General features: G+C 42.7%; 1 protein-coding gene across 1 annotated transcript; it reads left to right on the forward strand.

The window, feature by feature from the left end:
- The first annotated feature begins 8,870 nt into the window (after nucleotides 1–8,870).
- On the forward strand, nucleotides 8,871–14,097 carry LOC112897457 (homeobox-leucine zipper protein ROC1-like). The gene is made up of 12 exons (XM_025965751.1): nucleotides 8,871–9,133; nucleotides 9,374–9,522; nucleotides 10,135–10,394; nucleotides 10,497–10,614; nucleotides 10,885–11,532; nucleotides 11,633–11,734; nucleotides 11,829–12,029; nucleotides 12,190–12,364; nucleotides 12,468–12,739; nucleotides 12,840–12,935; nucleotides 13,168–13,570; nucleotides 13,668–14,097. Exons 2-11 carry the CDS (start codon nucleotides 9,439–9,441, stop codon nucleotides 13,549–13,551), a joined length of 2,340 nt encoding a protein of 779 aa, XP_025821536.1. The 5' UTR covers nucleotides 8,871–9,133; nucleotides 9,374–9,438; the 3' UTR covers nucleotides 13,552–13,570; nucleotides 13,668–14,097.
- The last annotated feature ends 784 nt before the right edge of the window (nucleotides 14,098–14,881 follow it).

Consider the following 14,881-nt stretch of genomic DNA (forward strand, 5'->3'; position numbering starts at 1 on the left):
TTTAATTTGCCCGGCTCCCTTTAAGTTCTCACCCTCTCCCTTTCTTGCAAATTGCAATCCATGCACAATGGATCGAACAGTAGGATTGTATTCATTGGAAATGATTTTTTTTCTATTGTGACAAGAGTGGTACGGTGTGATTCCGTGCCCCGTACACCAAGGACAAGAGTTGACCACGGACCTAATCATCCTTATCACAATGCAAATGACTTTCTGCAGACCTAATTCTTCTGAAGCTGAGTTGAAAGGTCTATCACCTAGCTTTGCTGGTGGCAGGTTTAATTAGGCTGGCACTATCACTGAACATCAGTGAGCTTTTTTATTTCTGCTAGCTGTTCGATGCAACCAGGTTGCAGAGCACATGCACCAATCTAACCGTGTCTAGTTCAGACTGAAGAATACATTGTTCTGCACTGCCATCATCAGATCTTTCCCCCTTTCAGACTTTTTCAGATCTTATTTAGTAGAAATCCTCAATTTGCATATACAACAGTTACTAATTAATTTACTGGATAAGAACAGCACTAATTACGAAGCCATGGTACGTAGCGAAAGAAATAGAGCTCAGGTTGCAGACATACGGCATACGTCATTTCTTCAGGTTGCAGACAGGACTCAGGGCAGCAGCAACTTTCAGTATCACGTACAGTCACACTTGTTTGTGTGTATAAATGCAAATTTATATCGCTGGGTACTAAGTGAGGATCTTGTATGTATGTATGTACCAAAAGGAACATTTTGCAATGTTAATGCTGCGATATTTATATCTTGGCGGGCAGCCAATAAGTGTGAGGGTTGCATGGAGTAATGAAGTGGTAAAGGGACAATATTAAATTTAAATGCTTCTTATAAGCCAGCAGATTTAATGGTGGTTTCAACGGGAGTTGAAATGAATCTTGAGGTTAGGGAGCAACTTATTAACTCTAGTGAGCTAGCAGAACAATTATGATGATGACATGTCTGGAGTGTATTTTGGATGACCATAATAATGTCTGCGGGCATTTATGGTCTATCAGGATCTAACTATAAAATGATGGCTTACAAACGAACCCTTTTGTTTTTCTACTATACTTGGCAAATTTTTTGTCGATCTGACTGAAGGTGTTCAAATTGTATACATGTGCGCCACGCCATCTTGGGCATATATGCGCAGGTTACACAAAAGGAAAATGAATTAGACCCTCAGGTTTTATTACAACATAAATGCAGTAACTAATATCGAAGCAATTTAATTATTCAAAAAAAATATACGGAAGCAATTTCACGGAAAATTCAAATGCTGCTTAATATGTAAAACCTCAATATTTTCATATTGTTTGCCTGCAGGAATCATGAGCTCTCTTTTCTAACAAGAATGAGTAGTTGCCCAGCAGACACATACTCTTTAATGAGTAATGAGTAATATACCACCATTATATCGGAAACTATACTCTTTCATGGCTAATATACCACCATTATTATGTCACAAACTATGCATACTGGATTGTTTCAAGTCCGAAAGGAACATGCACAAACAAAAACTTGGAAATAAACGCACTCCACATCAAGTAACACAAGGAGTACTACTTATCTTGAAGAGGGACACTTCAATGTTTGATCCCTTGTGGTGAGACATCATGAACCATGCCCAATGTAATGCTTCCTATTAAGCTATCTCTAGGGGATACGAGCAATTATTGCAAGAACCATACTGCTATAGAGGAGAATTGAAGCCTTGCATCATGGGGAATTGAAGTAGGTATTTCCACATCAACCAGCACATTAATATCGAGGACATGGAGACCCACATATCAGTATCAATGTCAATGTAGCATTAGTGATGATCAAGACTTGTTTGATTTTGAACGGTGCCTAGGGCACCAACATGTGTGGTTTTGTAACAAAAAGAAAAATATTATATATTCATGATGCTGACTGAGAGTATTGACTGGATTTCATAATTCCAACTCATAACGTTTCATTTTATTGGTAAGTGTCCTTAATATTAATTAAAAGAACAAACTAAACCTACGTACTTGCACTACATTTGATATCTGTCATGAATATTTTTATATCAATGTCTATTGAGGCCTGTTACAGTGGTTGGAAGGTACCATGCGGTACCCTCCGGAATATTTTTATTGATTATTGCTGACCATTGATCTGATATGTGAATTTTAAAAAATTAATTTTTGAAGACAAGGTATTTTTATAATCCGAACAGATTCAAAAAAATCAATTAATGTGGGTACCGGTTCCACATATTTGGTACATTTTCAAGGTACCTCTCGTTACCTCTTATATATCAACTATTAATTTTACCGCGATGAATGGTCCTTATTTATTCCAATCATAGTAAACGTTCTCTGTAGCTTATGTTAGAGAAATAATGCAGTGGTGGGTTATACAAGTGCCATTTGAGCTGATAACTCCTATTTGTGGGCCTCATCGTGACCATGACCGGGGGTGGTGTGTGTGTGTTTGGGGGGGGGGGGGGGGGCGTTGGAGGTTGGAGGGGGGTACATGTTTTGGTGTACACATCAACAAGGGAAAAAGACGTATACCAATAATTTGGGGTCAGAAGCTACATGGCGTGGTTGCATCCATGTATTCACTGCATGGGAAACAAGATGCCGTGCATGTTCTGCCAATGCGATAAATTAGAGGCCATATATCATTTTTGTAGCTAATATAATTATACTTTCAAATAAATTAAAGACATATATATGTAACCACATAAATTTTGCAAAGTGTGCATGCTTAAAGCATGGACCTTCAAATGGCAAAAAAAAAGCCAATTGTACGTGAGCAAATATTGACTAATCATTAAGGATTCATTAAGAGGTCAAAATATTCCAGCATGTAGATCATTAAAAGCTAGATAGCAAGAGTTTTCTCACGACTAAATATTAAGTTACGCGTTCTTGCCAAACTATTGATAGATAAACTAAATTGTATGCTTCTATTTTGTGTGTTTTAGTTGTGGAACCTATTAAGGATGGACTTACCAAGTAAGTATGTTTTGAAGGCTACATCTTGTTAGAAAATCCTTAATTATACTTTATTCTTCCAATAAACCTCAAAATTACTTATGTGACCTTTAGCATTATATTCACGATTGGTCAATCAAACAAATTAGATATTGCATGGACTCAGTGGCAACCAAACCTTTGATATGACTAAGGGGTCAAACCAAACGCACCCAACACGAACCGCCCATCTCCAAAACAAGTAAAATAGTTTAAAAAGATTAAGTTTGCTAAGCATAATTTCTTTCTATTGGACATCTCTCCAATATTCTCCAAGCTCTATCATCATGGTTTTTGTGCAATGACTAGTTGCCTACATATTTGGACAATACCTTGAACTGCTTCATTTTGGTTTCTCACATTTACTTAATTTCACCTTTGCTGCTCATAGTTCTCTTTTATCCTTGTACTCTACGATCATAAAACATTTCATAAAGAGGATAGTGTATGTACATTTTCCATGGTAGTTTTATTTTTATATATTTTTGAATTTCTTTAATTTACAACTAAAGGTGGTTGTAATTTTTTTATACCTAGTTTAAATGAAAGAAACTCTAATATTTTTTTAGACATGTAATCCATTGAGGGGATCATGAGTAACGTGTCATGCATGGAATCTATACATTTAACTCCATTATATGTTTTCAATTTCAAGTGGATTAGCTATAAGGATTACGGGGTTATTACAACTGAAAGGACTTTTGATGTTGGCTGAGGGGGGTGAATAGCCAGTTCTGTAATTTTACACCAAAACTTGCAGTGGAAGATTCCTTCGGAAGGAATCTCTGCAACTTCCGTAGTTTCCGCAGAAATTTTTGGAGTCTCCAGAAATAGCACAAACTACACAACACGCCTATGGAAATCACAACCAAAAGTAGATCAACAAATTACCATACAAAGGTGTGTTGTTTCCAAGCTATTTCACTAGATACTTGTAGCTCAAACCTTCTCAAAAAATAGATCGAGCTAAATTTAGAAAGGAGGTAGCACAAGCAACAAGTAGTGAAATTAACAAATCAAAAACAAGTGACACAAGGATTTGTTTACCAAAGTTCGTTTCCCTTCACGGGTTCTTACGTCTCTATTAAGTGCTTCCAAAGAAGCTGGGTCGCTCTCAACCCTTTCCCTACTTCACTTCTTAATTTCTTCACTTGCGGAGGCAAAATCGAAGCCTTCACAAACTTTCCGCAGCACACCAGAAGCTTGGGTGCTCACTGGGCCACACCTAGCCTTCTAGGAGACTTGACCTCAAAGAGTAGAAAATACCATGGAGATTTCTCGCTATGAACTCGGGTGCTCAAGAATGGATTTACTCACTTTCACTCAATATTCCTTCCCAATCTCTCTCTCAACCCCAACTCGCTTCTTTTCTCAAATCTCTTGCAAATCTAGAGTAGGGAGAGCTTCTTAGGTCTGTGTATATATCTATTCCATGTGAGGAACCAGCGGCAACAAATGGAAGGGGTGAGGGTAGTCGTTGGGCTGTTAAGTTTCGGAATCTGTGTAGACTCTGAACCCAAAAATTAGCCGTTAGGATCAAAATAGGTCCAGAGACTCCGCGAAAATCTCCGGACAAATTTAGCATTTTCCTTCTCTCAAAAATCTCTGGAATCTCCGTAAAATTTTCTGGAATATCCGTAACTTTGGGAGTCTCCGCAGAAATCTCCAGAATCTCCGCATGTCGACCAGACAGCTTAGGTGACATAAGAGAAAACACCATAATTTTTTACTCCGGACTCCGAATTTGATGATCTTAAACTCTGCGGAAAGCTTATTCAGAGAACTATCCATTCCAACTAAAAACAAGGCCCAAGAACATTCGGTGCAAGTGTTGTGATAAGTGTTTCTCTCATATTAGCACTTGAAAGGTTAGGTTTGCACCGAGATATAAGCAAAGCTATCAACATTGCATCCTCTTGATAGTACAACATTAACTATACTCAAGATCAAATAATGAACATAATATAAACCTTTTTAGCTTGAATATCTTTACCATGCCGTTTTCCTTTAATATCATACTTTGAGGGTTTGCAAACATTTTCTTTGCCTCTTTCTTGAGCATTATCCTTCTTGAGCTAGTGCGTTGAGGTTCTTCACCGTGTATGATCAATAATAAACTTGACATCCTCAAGATACCTAAATCCATATGATTCAACAATGATTGATGCTTAGCAACTTGTGACTTTCCATGGTCTTGATTATTGGTCCATAAATGCTAGCACTAACTTGCTTCTTCACCCTAGCATGGGTTCATCGGTGCCAAGCCCTTTGCTTGTCCTTCTCCCTCACTTAGTACCTTGTAGCTAAGTTCTTACTAAGCCTTAACCATCTTGCTATCTTAAATCACACGTAGCCTTGCACCACAATATGTACTCATTGAATTCCATTTCTTCAACAAATTGATCCATATACCAACTTTATGCTCAAGAAACTAAGAATCTTCACTTCTATTGAAATATTAAACTCTTGAACATATTTATTCCTTCCTGATCAATATACCAGTGCATTATACTCATTAAATTCCATTTGTTCAACAAATTTATCCATATACCAAATTTGTGATCAAGCAACCAAGAATCTTCACTTCTATTGAAATATTAAGCTCTTGATCACATTTATTCCTTTATGATCAATATACCAATGTGTTATACTCATTGAATTCCATTTTTTCAACAAATTTATCCATACACCAAATTTGTAATCAAGCAATCTTCACTTCTATTGAAATATTAAGCTCTTGATCACATTTCTTCCTTCTTGATCAATATACCAATGCATTATCAATCTTTACTCATTCATACAAGCAAACCATTATTGAGACCATATAATAGCCCTCGCAACTATGTTTCTTTTGCCTTTTCAATTTGCTTGCCCTTTCTTCAATTTGAGATATTATAATTTTGATACACTCATTTGCAATGTGACCTATCCAAAGCTCATCAAACTCATTAGTTCTTTATTTAATTATATTTTCATTCAATCACCAAAACTGACAAGGGGCCTAGATACTTTCAACAACCAATGCATGTTGAGGTCTTATCAAGAGGAAGGTGTTCAAAAAAAACTCTTAGCTTATGCTTAACAACACCAAATAGATTCATGCATGCATGTCACTGCTTCACTCCAACATCTAATGCTGAATGGCTAACAACACTCTCCTTTAGTGTTCCATCATTGACACTACTTCGATGCTCAGGACCCGTTTATTTGTAGGGATTCTCCATACAAATTCTCACTAGAAGAATGCAAATTCCTACCAAACAAGAAATAGAGAATCCCTACCCAATAATTATTCGAGGATTCAAAGATAAAAACTAGAAACATTTCTCTAATTCTACCATAAACCAAAAAGGCATGTTTCTCATATGTTGTTGATCCCCTTGCTTTTCTTATTCAGAACTTATTTGTTTAATGCTAAATGCTATACCATTTTGTATTATGAATTAATAATAGAAATGTGTTATTTTCACATAGTCTAGGCTTGAAATGGGTACCTAGATTATTAATTTTGATTTATTTATTTTGCATTATGTTCCAATATTAGCACTCCTGTTACACATTTGATGACTATGAAAATGTAGCCAAGTTCCTATTTCTGGCTAGAGAAAGTACTTGATTCCATTTACGTGATAATATCAATCTACTACCTATGTACGGGGTATCATTTTCTTGTTTTGAAGCAACACATGCAGAGCATCAATACACAATAATTACTCTTTGAGACCCTAGCTAAGAAAATAGCAATAGGTGAACCGATTAAACATTGAAGCTAGAAATAAAATCCCCACGCATAATTAACCATGTGCAACTTCTTGAATGCATCTATGATTAGTCCAAGTAAATAGTACTAGTCATGATCATCCCAAACGTGAAGTTGACTTATTCCATGAAACTAATAAATTAGAGTCCAAGAAGTCCACTATAGTCTAGTAGCGTTAGACCACCTCAAAGTTCATAATAAAAGCCCGTATAAGGTCATCCTCTTGATCAAGTCAACAAAAAAGAAAAGACTGTGTTTAGTGTAGTACTATCACAAGTTGACATGATATGAATAAGTAATGACTATATTCAATGTAAATTGAATTCTAGATGATGAGTCAACAGAAGAACACTTGGTTGTTAGTTACTGCATGTGTCCCATCAACCAGGTTACAGTTTTGCAAGTATATATGCTTACCAGCTTATGTAGGTACTAGTAGTCCAGTATTGAGTAGTCTAGTACTATATACTCCTTCAGTGGAGGAAAAGTGATGACAGGACTAGTGCAGTAGAACCTTTGAACTTTGGCTAGTAATATCATCATAAATCATAATGATTTATATATTTACACACATGGGCGGTAATAGAGATCAAAATTGTCCTTTTCATTATAGACACATAATTTTGAAAAGCAAAAAATGGGTACATTACTCTTAGTTTAGAAGTGGAAAGTGTTATGGATCATGTTATATGAGCATTGGTGCCCCATAAAAAATGGTTATTATGCTCATTTTATTATCTGCTACGTGCGAATGCCATAGGTTTGCTCTCTCTTTTCTCTGATGTAGCAATTTGTTATCTGAAGGAACTTTTAAAATTATGCAGGGATCTTCTCAAGTCTAAATAAACGTGGAATATAAATGAAAAGTAGTGTTTGTTTCGATTGGATACGTAAAATTACTTTTCAAGTTGTAAGTAAATAAAGAAAAAGCTACTGTAAGTTTCGCAATGAAAAAACTGGCATATATTCTTGAGCATTCAACGTTACTCATGTTTAATGAATTTACAGTCTTCGGTACGAATCAAGTTATAGTCAATTTAAATGAATCCGAGGATGCATGAAAAATGAACTCCACGTCCCCTCCCATTTCATAAAAAAAAAAATAACTCCACGTAGGGGGGAGGGGGGGGGGGGGCGGGTTGAAAATTTGGACTTTAATCCTTGAAGTCCTTTTGCTTCATAAATATCGTCAACTACCAAACTGCAGGTCATACCTCATATGACATCATTGAGCTACCAAATCACATAACAATGAAACATATAGGTCAACATTGATCTATTAATGAAATAGTCATCCGGACCATATGTTTTGCCATTGAAATAGTCATTCCATATACCATTCAAATTGGAGCCTCATACCCACACGTTAAAATCTTGCTACTTCGGTTTGAATGTTTTTAATTTTAGTTAAGAGCGTAAATTATATAAAGCAGTGCTTTTGGGAAAATAGTTGAACGCGGAAGATGTATGTGGTGTGTGTGGACTTGTGGTTGTGGGAAGAGGATAGTGTTGTCCAGCTCATGATGTTGTCCATCGTCAACCCCAGCGTACCGTGAGTGGTGAAGACTTTGGAGCTAAAGCTCTAGGTAAATATTTTTTTTTCAAAACAAGGTATGAATATTCTAAAAAACACTGACAAACTATATATGAAACCCATGTTTCTAATAGGCATGATATGTATCAGGCGCTTCAAAGATCAATGGCTTTTTTCCTCGACATTCTGTGAGCTAGTAAAACAAAAACCATGGCTGAAATTCGAATGAAGAATAATTCGATCTCATGGCCTCCTTGAGGCGCCATGCATGCCTCTGCCCTCACATGAACAACATGACCGGCGCCAGGTTTTAAACTTTCAGTTCCTGCCTGTTATTTTTTTTAAGGCACAGCCAAGCAGCAGCACTGTAAATTTGGCAGTAGTAGCCAAACTTCCAGAGAGAAAAACAGGTCATATATGAAGTAGTAGTAAGCTGTCACCGCGTACGTTACTCTCTCTCTCTCTCCTCCAAGGAAAACGCTACCCCCTCTCTCTCTTCGCTCTCTAGCTCTCTCTCTCCCCTCTCCTCTCGCTGCCTGAGCAATAACGCTGCACCCTCTCCCCATAAATGCGTTTGCATCCATCCGCTCTCCACTCCCCCAGCTCGCAATAACTCCTTCCACCCCATCTCCACATTCTCCCATCCGCCGTTCCCCTTCCTCCCCTCCTCCTCCCCCTCCCATGGCGTCGAGATCTCTCCACGCGCTTCCGCCCGGCTCCTGCTAGCCAGCTTCGTGCGCGGCCGGAGCGCTGGTTCCCGCAGCTTCTCGCATGCGATATCGCCACCAGACGACAGATTCTTCAGGAGGCATCGGCGAGCAGGGATCGGAGGTACAGATCGCCTGTCTCAGATCTCACGGCCTCTAGCCGGGCTTCTTCCTCGCCGAGTTCTTGGCTCGGGAGCTCTTGCGTGCGCGTGCCCTAGATCTGCTGTTACGTGGCGTGTAAGGCAGTGTGATCTGTGGACATTTCTAGGCTGCCGCTTACTTCTTTCGTTCTCTCCTGGTTGACTTAGCTTGGGCGGACAGACATATATGAATGTAACATGCACCTTTTTTTTCCTCTTTGCAGAATGGGAGCGGCTGGAGGGCACGAGCTAGGGCTTGGGAGGCACTAGGAGCGGGCTGCCACCGTTCATGACGCCGGCGAGGCGCATGCCGGCGATGATTGGCCGGAATGGCGTCGCGTATGGGTCCTCTTCGGCGCTGTCTTTGAGCCAGGTAATTTCCAAACTGAGAGATCTCGATCTTTTGGAGCGTGAAGGATCAGTGTCCGAGTCGTGGCTAGTTTTTTGGGTGAAAAAAAAAGATTTTTCTCTTCTGCTTTTTCTCTTGCTAGTATAGGTACGGTTCTGTTTGAATGCAGTGCCTCTCTTAGAACAAAGCGAGGAAGGTCCTTGTTCTTGTGTTCGAGTTTTTGGTGTCTTGTTCTTTAATGTTCTTGCTTGTGCATACCTTTTCCTGGATTAATTTCGGTGTGAAACGGTAGGCTGTTGTACATATATGCTCGTATTGATGGGCGCCACATTCAAGATACTGACCACCAGTTGATCTGCTATTTAATGTAAGCTGGGTAGTACATACTGGTAGGAGGAAGAAAGAGTAGACAAGTTGATCTCACGGGGTGTATGTTCTTGATCAAAGTTGTACTGCTCCAAATAGGTTTCTGTTTAATTTCCTGTTGTGTCTTTAATTTTCCATTTATTTTATATAATCCCCGGTATCATCTCTCGATTGCATTCTCCATCCTCAGTTTATTCTTCGTATAATTCACAAATTATTCATATCATCTCAAACTCTGACTCTTACATTTGTGGACTGACCAAATTGCAGGCTGACCTGCTAGACAGCCATCACCTGCAGCAAGCGTTCCAGCAGCAACTCTTTGATCAGATCCCAGCTGGGGTGGACAGCGGCGACAACATCATCCATGGCCGCTCTGACACACTGGCAGATGAGTTCGAGAGCAAGTCGTGCAGCGAGAACCCTGATGGCACCTCTGGCGATGACGGCCAGGAAGACCCCAACCAGCGGCCGAACAAGAAGAAGCGGTACCACCGCCATACCCAGCACCAGATCCAAGAAATGGAAGCGTAAGAGCCATTACTTTAACTCTTCATTCTTTAAGCAGCATTTGGAAGCGTACCACCGCTCTGATTGTTTGGAGGGTTTGATGAATTGTGACGATTGATCAGGTTCTTTAAGGAGTGCCCGCACCCAGATGACAAGCAGCGGAAGGAGCTGAGCCGGGAGCTCGGCCTCGAGCCACTGCAAGTCAAGTTTTGGTTCCAGAACAAGCGCACACAGATGAAGGCAAGTTCTACAACACTAGATACATTGTTCTTGATTCCATGGCATTATATGTGATGCTACAAAAAGATTGAATTTCTTTTGGACAAATTTCAGACCATTTGTGCATATTTGTGGATGATGACCTGACAACGTGACAGGCATGTTAACCTGTACACAGCTGAACAAGACCCCAGAATCCTAACTTGCATCATACAATAACATGTATATGACGTGCAAGTATATATGTAATGTAACTGATCATCATGTCAATGTGATTTTGGGTGTGTGCAGAACCAGCATGAGCGGCAGGAGAATGCGCAGCTGCGCGCGGAGAACGACAAGCTGCGCGCCGAGAACATGCGGTACAAGGAGGCGCTCAGCACGGCCTCCTGCCCCAGCTGCGGCGGCCCTGCTGCCCTCGGCGAGATGTCCTTCGACGAGCACCACCTCCGGCTCGAGAACGCCCGCCTCCGCGACGAGATCGACCGGATCTCGGGCATCGCTGCCAAGCACGTCGGAAAGCCCATGGTCTCCTTCCCGGTGCTCTCCAGCCCGCTCGCCGCCGCTGCCGCCCGCTCCCCGCTGGACGTCGTCGGTGCGTTCGGGTCGGCCGGCCTTGGCCCCGACCACCTGTTCGGTGTTGGCGCCGGTGCGGGAGAGCTGCTGAGGAGCGTGTCGACCGGCCAGCTCGACGCTGACAAGCCCATGATCGTGGAGCTGGCCGTCGCCGCCATGGATGAGCTCCTACGGATGGCACGGCTGGACGCGCCACTGTGGGGCAATGGCGCGGCAGGAGCACAGCTCGACGAGGAGGAATACGGCCGGATGTTCCCAGGCGGGCTTGGGCCGAGGCAGTATGGGCTACGGCCGGAGGCATCCCGTGACGGCGCCGTGGTGATCATGACGCGTGACAGCCTCGTTGAGATACTCATGGACGCGGTCAGTACCTTGGCACAAAATGACCGTAGGTCTTAATTGGCTGAACCGGTTTGATTGATCACTGCTTGCTGATCCGTGTGACTCAATCCCCTGTGTGCAGAACCGATTCGCTGCTGTGTTCTCCAGCATTGTGTCGAGGGCTTCGACGCACGAGGTGCTGTCAACTGGCGTGGCAGGGAGCTATAATGGTGCATTGCAAGTGGTGTGTATCTTTCATTTCTGTTCATGGCGCATTTTATTTGATCAAAATGTGTACAATCTATGATTAGCTGACAATGCTGACTATCACCTTGCAGATGTCAATGGAGTTTCAGGTGCCTTCGCCGCTTGTGCCAACACGGGAGAGCTACTTTGCAAGGTACTGCAAGAACAATCCAGACGGGACGTGGGCCGTTGTTGACGTCTCGCTCGACAGCCTCCGCCCTAACCCTGTCTTGAAGTGCCGGCGCAGGCCATCCGGCTGCCTTATCCAAGAAATGCCCAATGGCTATTCAAAGGTTAACTAACTCCTTGACAAATTTCTTGCTCAATCAACTGCATGTAATAATGGTATAGCATTTTTTTTGAAAGCGCACACATTCAACAAATGCCTGCCAACAATTGTGTTTCCTGTCAGGAAACTCATGTTAATGCCAGTATGCGTTCTTGTGCATGCAGGTGACCTGGGTGGAGCATGTCGAGGTCGATGACAGGTCAGTGCACAATCTCTACAGGCCTTTGGTGAATTCAGGGCTTGCATTTGGTGCGAAACGGTGGGTCGGCACCCTGGACCGACAATGTGAGCGCCTCGCCAGCGCCATGGCCAGCAACATCCCCAATGGTGACCTTGGTGGTAAGTACACGGAGATCACTTTTATCCTGTGCAAATCATCAACTGAGGATAACACAGATTGCAAAAGCTTATTATACATCTGTGTTCATCCATGAAACTGCAGTGATCACAAGCATAGAGGGGAGGAAGAGCATGCTTAAGCTGGCAGAGCGGATGGTAGCGAGCTTCTGCGGTGGCGTGACCGCGTCCGCTGCACACCAGTGGACGACCCTCTCGGGCAGCGGTGCTGAAGACGTGCGTGTCATGACCAGGAAGAGCGTGGATGACCCCGGCAGGCCCCCCGGCATCGTGCTCAATGCTGCTACCTCCTTCTGGCTCCCAGTCCCGCCCAAGAGGGTCTTCGACTTCCTCCGTGACGAGACCTCTCGCAGCGAGGTACTAAGCATCATATTCCACATGGCTGAAATGTTCTCCCCACGGCACGCTTGTGATTGCCGATCTAAGTGTTTTCCTGATCAAAATTTTGAAACTGCAGTGGGACATTCTTTCAAATGGTGGTGCCGTCCAAGAAATGGCTCACATTGCCAACGGCCGGGACCATGGCAACTGCGTCTCCCTTCTTCGTGTCAATGTAAGTGCTCGTAACACCAAACTGCATCCAATATCTTCGGTTAAATTCCTCGGATGCCGCTGAATAGTCCCACAATTTTAGTGTCGTGGTCCAATACAGGATACACATGAAACTGAGTCCTTACGGTTTTCTGCATTTTGATAATGCACTGTTATGCTCATGATTTTTTCAGTTTTGATTGCGCACATCGCACATGTAACGTATGGATCTTCTTTCTGATGGTGTTGTGCAGAGTGCAAACTCGAACCAGAGCAACATGCTGATCCTGCAGGAGAGCTGCACCGACGCGTCGGGGTCCTACGTCGTGTACGCGCCGGTGGACGTGGTGGCGATGAACGTGGTGCTGAACGGCGGCGACCCGGACTACGTGGCCCTGCTGCCGTCGGGCTTCGCCATCCTCCCCGACGGGCCACCTGGTGCTTCTCCCCATGGAGAGATAAGCGCCGGCTTGGAGGCCGGCGGCGGATCCCTCCTGACTGTGGCGTTCCAGATCCTGGTGGACTCGGTCCCCACCGCCAAGCTCTCACTGGGCTCTGTCGCCACCGTGAACAGCCTCATCGCCTGCACCGTGGAGCGCATCAAGGCCGCCGTCTGCGCGGAAGGCAACCCACAGTAGCCATCCATATGATTTCGAGGTACATGCCACTCGCAGCCTCTTGTCAAAAGTAGACGCCATCCTAGAATAATGCTGTTTGAGTTTTCTACATTAAAATGATATTTGAATCTTTTTAGTTGCAGGAGGGGGGAGCAGCTGGATTTTTGGAGTATTCATCATTTGGGAGTCAAGAACGCACCTCAGACTCTCCTTGCCATGTGGTGCTCATACTGCTAGTGTTGAAGAAACCTTGCGAAAACGTCGCGGAAAGGAAGGCGGTCACCACTATGCAAGGGGGGATGGTTCGGGTATTGACTTCCCCATCGATTCTACTACAGAATGGATGCTGCTGAGATGATGCTGTGTCTGGTCTCTTTCTACAAGTTTAGGGTTTTCGATTAGCCGCTGTGTACCGTGTCATGTTTGTGCTGTTGCTGTTGTTCAGGCTAAGGCGCCTGCCTGCATGCTGGTAGCTAGAGAACAGAGATTTGTTGCCTCTCTTTTTTTTTGGATTTGCAAAGATTTGTAGAATCTAGGTGTTCGGTCATAACCAATCCTGGGCTAAAACCTGCCTGTCGTTGCTTGTAGTTTTTTTCGCTATTGAAACATTGCAATTTCGATTTCTTTGTGTTTCTTGTTGGTCCTAGTTTGTTGCATTCAGATGCGATCCAGTTTAACGTAAGTTCCTTACGGTGCGCAAGCTGACCGCAAGAGCATGACAGTGCGATCCAGTTTGATCTCTGCCTGTCGTTTTACATGACAGCAAGTTCTCATCGATTCATCCAAAAATGCCGAGTAGAGTGGCTAGATCATAAAAGAAAATATTTCCATCAGATTGAAGTGCCCTTGGATGCAAGCCACAACTGCAGAGTTTGAGGAACATGAACATAATTAAGAAACTGAATGCAATCCTAGCTCGAACTAAAGCCACATTACACCAAGCCACATCAAAGGATGAACATAAAGCATCAAATGCTAGCACGCACAATTTAGAAATTATACAGGAAGTAGACCCCTAGTCATTTTATCGCACACCATGACGGTGTACGGTTACTTTTGTCCACAATACTTTCGCCTCCTCCGACTGCAGGATTTCAACAGAAATGTTTTACAGCGACGCAAGTGATCTGATCATATGCATCTCCACCAGTTATCTACCATCACAGGTTACAGACTCTGCCCGGTGACCAGAATGTCACACAACTCTAAGACTAAGACTTCTCAAGATGAAAGTAGACATCCATACACATCGTCAACCTTAATGTCCACCAAAGGTGGTATAGCTGAAACGTTAGCTCCTGCAGTTCCTGCACTTCACCAGGAAAGCAAGAACTTCGTACACAAATAACAG

The sequence above is a fragment of the Panicum hallii genome, chromosome 6, assembly GCF_002211085.1.
Source record: "Panicum hallii strain FIL2 chromosome 6, PHallii_v3.1, whole genome shotgun sequence".
Lineage (NCBI taxonomy): Eukaryota > Viridiplantae > Streptophyta > Magnoliopsida > Poales > Poaceae > Panicum > Panicum hallii.